Source organism: Prosopis cineraria, unplaced genomic scaffold, assembly GCF_029017545.1.
Source record: "Prosopis cineraria cultivar Desert tree isolate PC_DT_omini unplaced genomic scaffold, ASM2901754v1 PC1, whole genome shotgun sequence".
NCBI classification, from domain to species: Eukaryota; Viridiplantae; Streptophyta; class Magnoliopsida; order Fabales; family Fabaceae; genus Prosopis; species Prosopis cineraria.
Genome location: NW_026555332.1, coordinates 49,912,166 through 49,925,326, shown reverse-complemented (window position 1 = coordinate 49,925,326; position 13,161 = coordinate 49,912,166). Strand labels below are relative to the sequence as shown.

Genomic DNA, 13,161 nt, shown 5'->3' with positions numbered 1-13,161 from the left:
AATTCACTTTCAGCTACTGTTTGAATGTACTTTCAGGATGTGCTTTCCTATAAAATATTCTACCCAAATAACTTTCAACTTTCTGAAAGTGAAATTTTGCTTTCTGAATGTGAAATGGAGGAAAACCAAACGGACCCTTAATCGTCGTGCGTCGTCATGCTCATTGGAGAGGGTTTCTCCAAAGTTCGTCCTCCAAAGTTATACATGTTACTCATCGTCTATGTTCTTCATCCATTTTTTAATGAGTAAATTTTTTTCTTTGAATTTTTTTGTGCAGGGTTTCTAAATTTTGGAACATTTTTATTCCTTAACCTTTGAAATTACTTGCCTAGTTATCCCACCGTTAATGTGCCTTCCAACTTCCATTTTCTGCCTTGTGAGTCCCACCATTTTGCACACATGTGGCATCCAAGTCACTATCTTGATGACTAATTTCCTTTGATTGGATTTGGATCCTTTTTATACTTTCTCTCAATACATCTTTTCATACTCAATCTCAACCGTTTATTTAACCATTGCTTTGGTTTAATGGTGTGAGATTGTAAATTATAACATTAAAATAAATACATTATTTATTATCATCACTTAAATGCTTTTGAGAATAAGACTATAATACTTATTAATGATAACCATTAAATGAATATTATATTTATTTTAATGCTATAATTTGCAATCTAACACTATTAAACTAAAATAATAGTTAAATGAATGATTAAGATTGAGTATGGAGAGATTTATTGATAGAAAGTATGAAAAGGATCCAAATTCTCCTCTAGTCCTCGTCTTCCACTAGGCGTGCCCTGGCCCCCTCTCATCGGACACTTTCGCCTTCTTTTGTTCCCACATTAAGCACTTCATCACCTCTACGCCCATATTTCGTCCCATGCATTGTTGCTTCCTTACCTAGCACTGCCAAAAACTTCCTTTAAAACCCATAAATCTAGTTTTGAAAAGTCTGCCATCCTCCACTTGTCATATGGTTCCAAAGGCTTCTTGTTTGCAGCTTATGGACTGTACTAGAAATTCATGAAGAAACTATGCATGTCCCAACTTCTTGATGGTCGCACCCTCAACATCCTCCTTTCGATGAGGCGATCGGAGACCATGAGGTTTCTCAGAGTTTTGCTCGAAAAAGGTTGGGCCAATGAGGCCATTGATGTTGGTCACGAGCTCATGATATTAGCCAATGATATTATAACAAGAATGATCATGAATCTAACTTATTGTGCTTCAATCTATATGAATTTTATAGTCTGACACACACACACATAGACATTAATACACACACGTATCATTTGATTTGGAGCAAATTTTCTAAACTAACGACGATCTCCATCATAAAATTTGAGGTGGACGATGATGTCATCTCCATGGACAATCGTGACTTGCCACTTCGAACCAAAACTGAAACCGACAGCCATAGACATCACTTTCTATAAAACGATAGTTCCCATTAAGATACAAATTACAAGCGTGCTGAAAATTTTGAAGCGTTCTTCAAGGGTAGACGTTGGTGAGTCTCTGTTATAAATAAAAAAATTTATGTTAAAAGAAGACTTGAGAGATTTCAGAGAAAATTTGATGTGTGTGTTTCTTTCTTTCTTTGTTTTTTTTTTCTGAGATGTTCAACGAAGCATTGAACAATTGGTGATACCCTCCGCTCATCTTTGTTCAACATCCTTCAAATACTTATATTCACATTTTAGCTAGTGAATGTCGCGGAAATACAAAGCCATCTTATTAGTTAAGATTGGGTAATTAATAAATAAGATACAAAAACTTTAGACCATACTCTTTAGGTAGGTATTAATATAAAAAAAAAACCCTTGTATAAAATCAGGAGCCATTTCATAACTAGCATACAGATGATGACTTTTCATAAATTTTATATTATATATATTTTTGCAAGGCTATCTATTAAAAATATATACTGCGAGAGATTTAAAAGTTCTAATAATTGAATAGTTAGGAACATCATTATTGTTTTTTTTTAAACCTTTTTTGGTGAAAACTGAAAAGTATTAGTTAAAGATGTGTTTAGATTTTAATTATGACTTGTTTGGTAGCACAGAATTGGGGGTAGGGAGGTGGAACTCATTTTTTTGACTGTTTGATAGGCAAGATTTGGAATCCAATTTTATCAAATTTGATGGAACTCGCTACCCAGGGAACTGGGTAACTTCCATGAAACCCAATATTTTTTTTTTACACTTATGCCCATGGTAATTTAATTTATTGACAACTCCTCATTTTTACCCCTAAACCCTCACTATCTGCAATTACCTTCTTCTTCACCGATCGTGTTGCCTAAGCAATTTCTTCACCATGATCTCAGACCTCAGACGGCGGCCACGTTCCTGGAGAACTTGATTCCTCAACGTCCTCGATCATTCATCCTTGTCGTCGTCTCACAGTGTTCATACTTGTGAGAAGATGTGAGAATAGCACTTCCAAGGGAATGTTGTCACTGAAGAAAATCATACCTATCACAAAATCATCGATTTCGAGCATGATTCAACAAAATTCCCAGCTTCTCGATTGGGTTGGCAACATTCAGGAATGATTCAACAAATTCCCCAGCTTCTTGATTTGGGTTTGGCAACATTCAAGCAAGACTGGATTTTGGATTTAATTTCAAGTCTCTGATTTATTATATTGGTGTTTATATTCGGTTTAAATGATTCGATGTCCAATTTTTGATGCTTTGACTTTGATGTTTATATCTTGATCTGGGTTTGAACGATGAAGAACGATGATTCAAATCTGGTTTTTATTTTGCCAAAGATTCAACTCTTGTTTTGCTGGTGGAAGACGAACGATGAAGGCAATTGAGAAATTTTGTTTATTTTAAGAGTATTTTGGTATTTTTAAATTATTGAATATAATTCATATCTGTATCAAATATTACATTAGAAAAAATTAATTAACAAAATGTGATGATGTTTAGATAATATTTTTCAAGATCACTTTACTAAATCGAGGAAAAAATAACTTCTTCAAAATAAAGTTAGAATAAAGTTTTAAGGTTGGTTTCTGCAAAATAGAATTTTAGAAACCAAATGAAATTTGACAAAATGTGTTTAGATAAGTTTAGTTTTTTTGTCTCAATTCTGAGGCCAAATGAAAATCCGAACAGGCCCCAAACAAGTAGTGAGTTGTAACGTGGTTGTATCGGACAATTCAAAAAGGACATAACAAGCACCCCAACAAAAGAGGAACTATAACAATGTCACTGAAGACTGTATAGAATGCACACCACAACATATTTACCATGATTCAAGATCAAATATCTATATCTTTCTTCAAAGAATATCAAATACCTAAATTCCGTATTAAGTGATGCCCTAAATATTCATATTCGGGTTGCTACCTCCACTCCGGATTTATTTTTTTCCCAATTAACTGGGGAATTAAAGCTCGACGCTGTAGTTTGCTAAGCGCCAATTTTAACACCTGGTGTTATTGATATCAAATCAAAATGTAAATCGAACTACAATACTGAGCATCAACATTTTGGTAATTTAGGTTGATAATTGACAGCAAATTATTGAAAATATCAAATACAGCAGCAACATAGGAAAAGACAGCCAAGTAAGAATTTCCAGTCACAAACAAACATTTGGTTGAACAAAGAGCAATAAAAATTCTCGTGCCAAGATGAGGAAGTATTTATGAATCAACGCTAGATCTTTTCTTGGTCGTGTAAGGATAGTACTCCTTCCCGTTGTCGACTCTTGTTGTTTGACCACCAATATCAATAATTGAAGAAGTGACTGCTAATGCTGTTCCAGCTGAAATTGCAGTAGAAATGCTCCTTCCTACAACAAAAAGGACAGCATCAACATATCAACAACTTTTATATATATATATATATATATATATAAGAGCTATTCGTATTACACAAAGCTGGCCCACAAAATGGATCTAGGGCACATTTACTTCTGATTTCAAAGATGTGCACCATACGCACCCCTCATCTGTACTGTTCAGATGAGATTTGGATGGTCCGTATCTAATTTTTTAATTTATCTTAAACATTGAAATAACCTTTGTCAGATCCAGAATCTTGATTCACAAATATACTCATTGTGGATGACATTGAATCATTAATCCACACACAAGAAAAAACCTTCAAACTAGCAAACTTGCAACCTGACTAACTGCAACATAAGCATTCCTCTTAAGAGGAAGCTATAAATCGACATGCTCTAAGTAAAGGTTCTAGAAGCATAATCAGGTTTCAGACAAGACATGGCGTTTGAGGAATGAATTATATTGTTTCTAGCTTGTGCATAACACAGTTTGCTATAGATTTTATTATATAAATTGATGTTAATATACTGATTAGATCTCGTGTAATTCTCAGCAAGAGCTGCAACTCATGGGTACTTCGTATATCAGGCAGTCAATCAGCACGCCACGCAATTTGAAAGTATAGCCCAGTGAAATTAAAGGCACTGATAGAGGTTCTTGCCTCTTAATGACTCAGGCAAGGCAAGTTGCATTATTTCATCCGTTCCCATTTGCTCTTACTCGGTTTCACCTCTATTCAGTCCAATTATTAATGACTGATGAGCCCAACATACAAGGGGGCCGTGTGTATGAGAGAAAGAGGGCCACTAAGGCACCCAAGGAGAAAGGTAAAGAAACAGGCACTGATGCTGGCCCATGGCCCAATGGGGACAAGGGTGAGACTGTTATCTAGGGTTGTGTGCCCTAAGGAAAGGATCGAGGCTTTTGGTTGGTTCATGGGGAGAGTCCTGACCTCTCGAACATCAGGGGAGTAGCTTGACACTGTTCCATTTTGCTCCTTGTTCATTTACATTTCTGCTGCTATCTTTCTGGTTTTTTTCACTGTAACAGCTCTAGTTAGTTGCAATATCCCTTTTTCCTCTTCTCCTCTCTAAAGAAGAGGCTGTAACTAACCTGGTATAGTGATTTCAAATAGAAAATTTCCTCAGTTCTGTCAACTTGGTATTAGAGCAGGTCGATCCTGTGGATGGCGAATACTCAAATGGAGGCTAGACTAGAGAACTTATGCCATGTTTGGTAGGTTGGAATTGTGAAGATGGAAATGGAATTGGGATAGGAATCTGAATAAAGTGATGTTTGGTAGATATGAATTACAATTCTTGGGAATCCTAATTCTATGGAAAAATGCTGATTTGAATTCCTTATGTAAGTCTATGGAATTGAGAGCAATTCTATAAAATTGTAATATTTAAGACACTTTTGCCCTTATACAAATTTTAGAAAGACAAATTTGCCCTCAAAAAAAAATAAAACCCTCATATGCTAGCAAAAAAAAGAAAAAAGGAGTATAAAAGGGTGAATGATATTTTTGCTCATTATATATAAAACGTTATAATATATATATAAGATAGTATTATATATAATATTTGTATATAATTTATATATTTATAATATTTTTTTGGTATAAGAAGTAGAATTGATTTGTTTGACATTTTTCTTCTAAATCTACATGTTAGTGTATTTATTTTAAAGTAGAAGGGATGGGAACCATTGCCAATTTTATTTTCAAGAAAATGTTCCCTCTAATGATAAAACTTTTTGTTTGGCCCAAGCTAGTGAATAATAGTTACAGATATAATCTATGATTTATATAATATTTTATTAATATATAAAATACATAAGAAAATTGGTACACAATTAAGTTTTTATTATGTTTTATTTTAATTTTTATATAGGGGTATTTTTGTCTTTTAAGTATAATTCCATTTCCATGTCTTACATACCAAACAAAAGTAATGCAAGGATTCCATCTAATTTTTCTAACATACCAAACATACTTTTATAATTCAATTCTATTCCAATTCTGATTTCAATTCCAATTCCAATTCCATCAAAAACTATTCCATCATACCAAACGGGGCCTTAGAGAAATCCTTGGATGAGCTACAAGGTTTGGATAGGACGGCTGCTGAACTACAAAGAGACAATGTAGAAGCGAGGGAAGAGAGGGCAGAGATGCAAAGAACCATAAACCAGTTAAAGGTGCAGAGCACTGATATTCTGACCTTACTCGAATGGAGGTTACCTGGCACAAATAACAGTAGTGAGCATGAAAGGGGGTACCATATTGAAGCTCCTAGGAATCATGAAGAACAAAGACCTAATAGAAAAGGTGATACCAGGAGACGAGATAAGGAAACAACAGGTGAAGTGGGAGATAAGGAGGGACAAAAGTATCGTCACCTGGAGATGCCTCTTTTTGACGGTGAAGGCCCTGTTGGATGGACTTCTTGTCTAGAGAGATATTTCACTGTCAATGGAATTCCAAAGACCGAAAAGTTGGATGCAGTAATTGTTGGGTTGGAAGGCAAAGCCCTGAAACGGTACCAATGGGCAAAAACAAGGGCGCTGATGGCAAACTAGAGGGAGTTTAGGGCAAGCATGATCAAGCGATTCCATTGCTCTCAGGCAGGGAACAATTACGGACACATAGCAGCTTTAAAATAGAGTGGGACTATATCGGAATTTAGAGAAAAATTTGAACTACTTTCAGCAACCATAAAAGATGTGTCTGAAAAGGCACTAATGGGCACATTTTTTAATGGGCTTTAAGAGGAAGTGAAAGTTGATGTGAGATTAATCAAGCCCAATATTCTTGAAGGACCTGATGGACGCAGCCTTTGAGGCTGAAGACCGAAACATCACTCTAGAGAAGGCACGAGAAAAATGGGAGAGCATAACAAGCAAACGCGAAAAATTGGGGAAGCGGGCAATGTCGAGCAATCCATTTCCAAAATTTTCACACTACTCTGAAGGGCCCAAGAGCCCAAATGCCACACAAGCAACACGTGGAGGTGGCAGCAAAGAGGTCAAACCATCTAAGGTTTCGAGTAACCAAGTTTCAACATCTGTAACGTCCCCAAGCAGTGCGAACAGCACCTACAGGGGTCCAAAAAAAATTGACGGAAGCCAAATTGAATCGAAGAAGGGAGTTGGGGTTGTGTTTTAAGTGTGATGAAAAATTCGAGCCAAATCACAAATGCAAAGCAAAGCAACTACGATTGCTGTTGGTGGAGGAGAAAGATTTTTTAGAACTAGTTGAGCCTACCGAAATGGAATATGCAATGATGGAAACTCTCACAAGCAATGGTTAGAAGCCTTTCAAGATATAAAACCATGAGGATGAGGGGGATACTCAAAGACAAGGCGGTGGTAGTCTTGATTGATATTAGGGCAACCCACAACTTTATTTCAACACAGATAGTGAGGGAAGCCAGAGAAGTACAGCCCACCAAATTTTATTTAGTCGCATTGGGGGACGGGCGCAACGTGTATTTGAAGGGAGAGTGCAGGAATGTCGATTTCAATTTACAAGGGCTTCGAGTGGAGCAAACCTTCTACCATTTTCCATTGGTCAACATTGACATGGTTTTAAGGGTGGCATGGTTGGAATTGTTGGGAGAGGTAAGATTCAACTAGTGACAGCTTTATATGAAGGTAAGAGTGGGTCGAAAATGGGTTTGCTTAAAAGGGGATCCTACTCTAACACAATCACAAGCAACACTTCAAGCGCTCAAAAAAGCTCTCAAGGAAAAAGCAGAAGGCTTCATGCTAGAAATTCACACTATAGAGGTACTAGACTCTACTGTAACCAAGGAGGCAGCACCCATCTCTACTGAAATTCAACCATAATTGGAGAAATACAGCAGCGTGTGTGCACCCCTTAAGGGACTACCCCCTGGCCGAACCAAAGGCCACTCTATTGTCATCAAGAAAGGAGTTCAACCTCCCAATATATGGCCTTAAAGGTATCCCTATATGCACAGTTGAAATTGAGAACCTAGTGCAGGAGATGATTGAAGTTGAGATTATAAGGCCAAGTAACAGCCCTTACTCGAGTCTAGTTTTATTGGTGAGAAAGAAGGATGGAAGTTGGAGACTACTGAGCTTTGAACAAGATCACTGTTCCCAATACATATCCCATACCACCAGATCTGTGTTAAAAAGGGAGACGAACACAAGACTTTGCACACATGACGGGCATTACAAGCTTTTGGTCATGCTATTTGGCCTCACTAATTCTCCTTCTACCTTTCAATTTTTGATGAATGGTATTTTCTGTGATCATTTGAGGAAATTTATTCTAGTGTTTTTTAATGATATTCTTGTATACGGCAAGGATGAAAAGTCACATCTAGAACACTTAAGCAAGAGTTTGGAATAGCTACAACAACATCAGCTCGTTATTAACCCTAAGAAGTGTAGTTTCAAGAAGTGACAACTTGAATACTTGGGACACATAATTTTTCAGTGAAGGTTTGAAGCAGATCTCGTTAAGATTGAAGCAATGGTAACATGGCCAGTTCCTGAAGACAAAGAGTTTGAGGGGATTTCTCAGACTTACAGGGAACTATAAGAAGTTCATCAAAGACTATGGCAAGATTGCAGCCCCTTTAACCTCTCTTGAAGAAGAATGCATTTCAGTGGAGAAATCAAGCTCAGATGGCTTTTGACAAATTGAAGACTGCCATGGTGAACACCCCTATCCTTGCGATGCCCAATTTTCAGTTAACATTTGAGATTGAGGCTGATGCTTGTGGAGTGGGTATGGATGCAGTGTTGATGCAACAAGGCAAGCTGATTGCTTATTTCAGCCAGCAACTCTCCAACAGGGCCCAACAAAGGTCGGTGTATGAGAAGAAGCTTATGGCTGTAGTGCTTGCTATCAAGAAATGGCAGCAATATGTTTCAGCCCAACCATTTGTTGTTAAGACAGATCAGAAGGCCCTAAAATATTTACTTGAGCAATGCCTTATTGACCCAGACCAAAAGAAGTGGGTCACCAAGCTCATGGGGTACCAATTTGAAATTCAATACAAGCATGGAGAGGAGAATCAAGCTGCCAATGCTCTCTCTAGAAGGGAAAATGCAGATCTGACCTTGAACGCTTTCTCCCTATGGCGGTACGCTGGAATGGAGGAATTTGAGGCTGAGATGGTTAAGGATGAGAAGCTTATGAAGATATGGCAGCAAGTACTACTAGGGCAAGATGCACTAGCAGGGTATGCTATTAAAAATGGCTGTTTACTCTACCATATCAAACTGGTTTTGCCATGGAACTCACCAAAAACAACTGAGTTAATCAATGAGTTCCATAACTCTCCTATGGGAGGGCATTCAGGGCACCTACACAACTACAAGAGGCTGTCCGAAGTGGTTTATCGGGAGGGTATGAAGCGAGATGTGCAAGAACAGATGCGAAGTATGCCAGGAAAACAAGTATGAAGCTGTTACCCCAGCCAGCTTATTGCAGCCATTACCCATTCCTCAGCATGTATGGGAAGACATTAGTATGGATTTTGTGATGGGAATGCCTCAGGTGAGCAGGTATGATAGCATCATGGTGGTAGTGGACCGATTCACCAAATATGCTCATTTTGTAGCGGAATTGTTTATAACTGAGATCGTGAGATTGCATGGCTTCCCAAATCTATTGCTGCTATTTTTATGGTTCTATTCACTGTAACAGCTCTAGTTAGTTGCAATATCCCTTTTTCCTCTTCTCCTCTCTAAAGAAGAGGCTGTAACGAACCTGGTATCGTGATTTCCAATAGAAGATTTCCTCAGTTCTGTCAATGACAAATAAAGAAAGCAATACATGGAGAGAGAGGAGAACACTGAAGGACTGATCCCAATGAACATTTAAAATAACCAACCAGAACGTTAAGAAATAAACAAGAAATCAGAAATTAAGCAACAGGGATTGGTTCCAATTTCAGAGAATATCATACTTGAAGATATTATTTGACACGGCAAATATGGCAATTAGCTTCTTCAGTAAACAACACGGATACTGGCCAACACATAAGTGAACCATTTAAGCAAATTGTCTCAACAATATGTATAAACCAAGAAAAAGAAAAAAAACTCCAGAACAAAACGGATTAATTCCTTCTAACCAGCAAAGGGAAAAACTTTTCAGTTTAACCTTTTAAATAATAAGTCCTACAAGGCTTCACCAAATTCATGTTTAAAGATTAGAGAATGAATTGGGGCAGATAATCAAAGAACGAATATGAAATTTTGGGAACAATTATCAGCAAAAAAATTTTTACCACTGACTTCAAGCAGAAAGATTTAAAAATGTAACTACTAAGATTTTAAGTTCTTAAATTCTCATGCTTCCATATTTTTTCAGAGGAAATAATTACCTTTGTAACCCAGAATAGTTGCGCCAGCCACGAAACCACCAACGGCACCATTCACAAAGTCTCTCTTCATCCTATACTTCTGCACTAATTGCTCCACGCCAATGTAGACTCCTCCAATTGCAGCAAAAGTCATCCCATAGTTTCCCATCATTTTTAAAGTTCTTAAAAGACCAGGAAGAGCAACATTTCTCTCAACACGGGGAACATCATACCAGGTCGCAACTATGGTCCCCCAGATAGTGCCAGCAACCAAGCCAGTTGTTGCACCCTTGATAGTTTTCATTGTTGGTGTATCCTCGTCCTCCAAGTACCTAAGCTCAGAAGGGTCCATGACTTGCTCTGCACAACAGTGAAAACTGCAAGAGATAAAGCAAGAGTTAAGTCTTGGATGACAATCAAACTGTCAGGGAGGAATGTAATTATGGTGAAATGCCATATAGGCATAACTATTCAAATAGAATAGGGAAAAAATACATGACTTATGCCTACATCATTTTGGTATGGATCCATGACGAAAAGTATAGACTTTCCTCATCATGAATGTCCACGTTTGTAAAAGTTCATAATTCTCCTCAAATTTCATATTTTATAGTAAGCCTACCATACATTTCTACAATACTTGAATTGAACGTTATATATGAGAAAAAGGAGAAGGAGCAGGAAACCACTGATTAAAAAACAAAAATGTATGCCATTGGCTGCAGCCAGAAACAATAATATTATTATCCTGTTAACATCATCGATTAAGATTAAAATTTACCATAAATTCATGTATATTTTTGAAACCAAGAGGAAAAGAAGAACCCAAATTATTTGGAGCTGCGCAGGCTGTTTAATGGCAGTGAGAGCAGTGAAGGTTCAAAATTATAGTCCAATAGTCAAAAATTCAGATCGAATCTCACGGTCACGGCTCAAACAAGTATTACATAAAAGATCACATTTAAAACCCTAAACGGATGCATAACATGATATGAATGGATTTTCGAAAGAGAATTGTCCTGAGTTGCAATGTTTAAAGGAAATAATAGTAATAGCAACACAAAAACTCACAGAAATGGAGAAAAAGGACGACAACCAGTGAGTAGAGAGAAGGTCAGAGCTCAATGGAAGGCGATGAGCGAAGATGCTTTGCGGTTTTTTTGCTCCTGTTGCCCTGCGGGGCCTTGGCCTGTCATCTGGTAACGTCACGTGTTACTCACGTGTCCAGATTATCAATTTGTTCCGGCTTGTTCTTTTTTCGATGGGAAGTCAAATACATGCAATCATACTTTTCTCATCTTAAATTATAAAATATTTTTAAATAAAATTTTATATATTAATAATTTTTATTAAATATATTTAATAATTTTATATTTTTAAAATATAAATATAAATTTTTAAAAATATTTATCATTTAATATATTAAAAAAAGACAGAAATTAATTATAGAGAGAAAGAAACAATAATATTAAAATGACGCATTTAATAAAATCTTAATCTACTTAAAGTAATTTATACTTTAAGATAGAAAAATCCTTCAAAAGTGCTCTATAATTTAAGATGGAAGGAGTAAAAAATAAAAGTTAGATAATAATTGTATTTAGGGAGGGAAAAAGGAGCAATAAAAATATCTAATGAACATATAGAGCTACACCAAAAAATAAACTTCTCACTGAAAGGGTGAAGAAGATACGCAATGTCATGTTTACAAACTTCCAATAAAATACTTTCAACTTCATCCCTTAACATAGTCCTAAACCAAAGGAAGTGAATCCACTCGAGGTCGTCTAAATCTTAATTTTGTCCTTTGCAGTATTAATGAATTCAATGAAGCACGCTACTAATGCATACAATTGAAATCCTTGCGAAATCACAAATGGGATTTCTTGAAGATCATGTCCTGCAAGTGAACTTTATCCAATTTAATTCCAGTTGCTATGAGGATTACTCTATTCTTCTTGAACTTCTGGCATTCTATCTTCTATTAATGTATTAGAGTATTAGATCTAATCTAAGCCCCCATAACAATTTGATCTATAATTCTTGATCTCAAAAAAGAGTTCTTATCGAGACTAAGAGCTAAGATTCTTGAAACTTGAAGAGTGAAGTCCAAATTGCAAATTATTTTTATGAAAACAATGACTCTTAAATTCTGTGTGACTTGATTGGGAGTAAGTTTGATTCTCTCATATAGAACTAGATTTCTGTTATGCCTTTTTAGATTGATCAAGGTAAAAATACTTTCAAGGAGATAAAACTCCCTACCTATGATCAGGGCATCTATAATTCTTCTGAACCATGGAATAAAACCATGTTCAGCTAAGGAAGAATAGAGATAGACAGGGCACCAAACCATATATCATTTGTGAAAGGGCATTTCACAAAAAGTATATTGAAGAGAGCCCAAAGCCTCACAGCCAAAACAATAAAGTAAAGAAGAATTGACATGATGAGCATGCAAAATATCCCTTCTAAGGAAGATGTTGCTTCCAAATAAAGAGAAGAGCCTTGGGAAGAATTAAGAAGAATAGCCTTGTTAGGCAATTTTCAAATAAAGAGAAGAGGTTTGTAAGGAAGATATAGCTTTCAAATAAAAGTCCAAATACCATCCACAGGTTGATTGGATGGTCTCTATCTTCCAAGTAAAACTACATATCCTTATTTCATTGCATGAAGATCATTTTTCTTAAATGAGCTTATCAGGAGACCTATAAAAAGATATTAGAATTGTTGTGATTTTCTTTGCTACTTCTTCATCATACAAATTCTTGACTAGATTAACATTCTATGGCACCAAGAATGAGAGTTTGGGACCATCAAATCAGAAAACCCTTGGAATTTATGAATTGAGTCCAAGTAAGCCTCATATTGGTCGCCACCAAAAACCTTGAGGAAGAGAAATAGAAGGTTCAAAGATGCCTTTTCCAAACTATGAAGTATTATAAGGCAATTTAGTGAATAATCATCGGGGTTAACAGAGTATTTCAACTTCAAAGTA

At 36.3% G+C, this 13,161-nt stretch overlaps 1 protein-coding gene across 2 annotated transcripts; it reads right to left on the bottom strand.

Annotated features, from left to right (window-relative positions):
• Nucleotides 1-3,499: 3,499 nt before the first annotated feature.
• On the bottom strand, nt 3,500-11,399 carry LOC129319967 (outer envelope pore protein 16-3, chloroplastic/mitochondrial). 2 transcript variants are annotated; one of them, XM_054965093.1, is made up of 3 exons: nt 11,260-11,399; nt 10,185-10,540; nt 3,500-3,818 (listed from the first exon to the last, which is right to left on the bottom strand). In XM_054965093.1, exons 2-3 carry the CDS (start codon nt 10,513-10,515, stop codon nt 3,670-3,672), a joined length of 480 nt encoding a protein of 159 aa, XP_054821068.1. In that variant the 5' UTR covers nt 10,516-10,540; nt 11,260-11,399; the 3' UTR covers nt 3,500-3,669. The 2 variants fall into 2 exon arrangements, with proteins under 2 accessions (XP_054821068.1, XP_054821059.1); XM_054965084.1 differs by having other exon boundaries at nt 11,235-11,393.
• Nucleotides 11,400-13,161: the final 1,762 nt, after the last annotated feature.

Coding starts and splice junctions, on each gene's coding strand:
- LOC129319967 (XM_054965093.1), bottom strand. CDS start 10,515: ATGGACCCTTCTGAGCTTAGGTACTTGGAGGACGAGGATACACCAACA. Junction 3,819..10,184: donor AACTATTCTGGGTTACAAAG/GTAATTATTTCC, acceptor TTTTTGTTGTAG/GAAGGAGCATTTCTACTGCA.